The sequence below is a fragment of the Gregarina niphandrodes genome, assembly GCF_000223845.1.
Source record: "Gregarina niphandrodes unplaced genomic scaffold scaffold00002, whole genome shotgun sequence".
NCBI lineage: Eukaryota > Apicomplexa > Conoidasida > Eugregarinorida > Gregarinidae > Gregarina > Gregarina niphandrodes.
In genome coordinates this window covers 265,260-267,019 of record NW_011645774.1, presented here as the reverse complement: position 1 = coordinate 267,019, position 1,760 = coordinate 265,260, and the positions used below count along the sequence as shown (strand labels likewise).

At 48.4% G+C, this 1,760-nt stretch overlaps 1 protein-coding gene across 1 annotated transcript; it reads left to right on the top strand.

Moving 5' to 3' along the window:
• Positions 1 to 1,115: 1,115 nt before the first annotated feature.
• On the top strand, positions 1,116 to 1,388 carry GNI_012270 (hypothetical protein; the record flags this gene model as incomplete). Its single annotated transcript, XM_011130549.1, has 1 exon — positions 1,116 to 1,388. A coding segment is annotated over one exon (273 nt), but the record flags the coding sequence as incomplete, so codon positions are not given.
• Positions 1,389 to 1,760: the final 372 nt, after the last annotated feature.

Below are 1,760 nucleotides of genomic sequence, written 5' to 3'. Positions count from 1 at the left end.
TAAGACGACGAACTGTAGGCTACGACGACGAACTGTAGGCTACGACGACGAACTGTAGGCTAAGACGACGAACCTGTAGGCTAAGACGACGAACTGTAGGCTACGACGACGAACTGTAGGCTAAGACGACGAACTGTAGGCTAAGACGACGAACTGTAGGCTAAGACGACGAACTGTAGGCTACGACGACGAACTGTAGGCTAAGACGACGAACTGTAGGCTAAGACATAGTAGTATTACCTGGTACAATGGCCTGGGAAAATCATCTGACAGACTATCTGGCTCTTTTCTTTGGCAGTGCATCTTCAGAGGAGTTCGCAGCTCTCTTTAACGGCAAATCAAAATGCCAACTTTTACAAAACTTGCGGCATGTCTTTCGATCTACGCGTGAGTATTTTAGTATGACTCCCATGACGAATTGGTCTGTTAGTTCGGGCGTTGGTTTTTTTGGTGGAGCAATGGCGAAGATTTTGGGTTTGACTAAGTTGATCATCTCGTGGAACCATCGGTCTCCCATGACGGTGTGGAAATTATTCACAATGTCACCATACACGCTAGGTAACCATGTTCTGTAGGAGGGGCGTAATCTGCCGATTCCGATGGCAATCCAATGTGCAGCTCTGGAGCTGAAGGCAATTAAGCGTGCAGATGTTTCGGACATTGGTAACTCGCCAAATGTGTGAGGGAAATGGTCATGTGGAATTGCACTGCTGGATATCCACCATGCCGGAGGTTCTTTTAGCCATTTGTTGAATCCCCGAGCGACATCCCTCACTCTCAGACAGGCCTGCATCCGACAGGCTAAGTACCATAATGGTGATACATGTTTTGGTCGAGGTACAAACCTTTCACTATCTGAAATTAATTCACTCACCAATTCTGGCTTCAAATAATCACTTATTAATCCTACTAGACACAACCATCGCCATCCACATGAATCGAAAGGGTTCAACGCCTGGTTACGACATTTACGCTCAGCCGACTTTTTTGTAGAACACAACACAGCACGAAAATCCTGGAAACCTAATCTCGCTATACTCCCCTTTCCGGCACCCGACAGAATCGCACCCGACAGAATCGCACCCGATTGCTCGCTTATCTCCCTTGTGGTACAGTCTCCAAGCACCTCGGCCACAAAAGACGACATCTCCTTTACCACCGATCTATCGGGACCAACATACTTATCGGCCTCAACCGGGTTCTCAACATCAACCGGGTTCTCAACATCAACCGGGTTCTCAACATCAACCGAGTTCTCAACATCAACCGAGTTCTCAACATCAACCGAGTTCTCAACATCAACCACTGAAGATGGCATCCAAACGGGCACAGACGGCATCGAAAGGGGCACAGGATCACCAGACCAAGACGACGGAAGACGACCGCCGGTTTTAGGACTGCGGGCTGGAACACCCGCCTCCTGAACATACTTGAGTAAGCAAGTAAGATATTGTACATTTGATAATTCCGGTGGACAACGGATCACACGCCTCATTCCCGTAACGGCGTCGTCAAATCCCGGCTTCCCCAAAACTCCTTGAACAGTGAAGACCGGTTTTGGAGTTTTCGGGGCCTTCCAGGTCTCCTCGTCAATACGAATATTTTTCTGAGCCTGATGAAACCACCAATATAGCCTCGAACAAGCACAAACTCGGTTTACGGATTCCTCATTCTCCGGCAAGCGAACCACTTCATCCGGGAAGAGAATCGATAAACCATTTTCTGGCAATTCCAACCACCTTGCCATGACACAGCAGGGC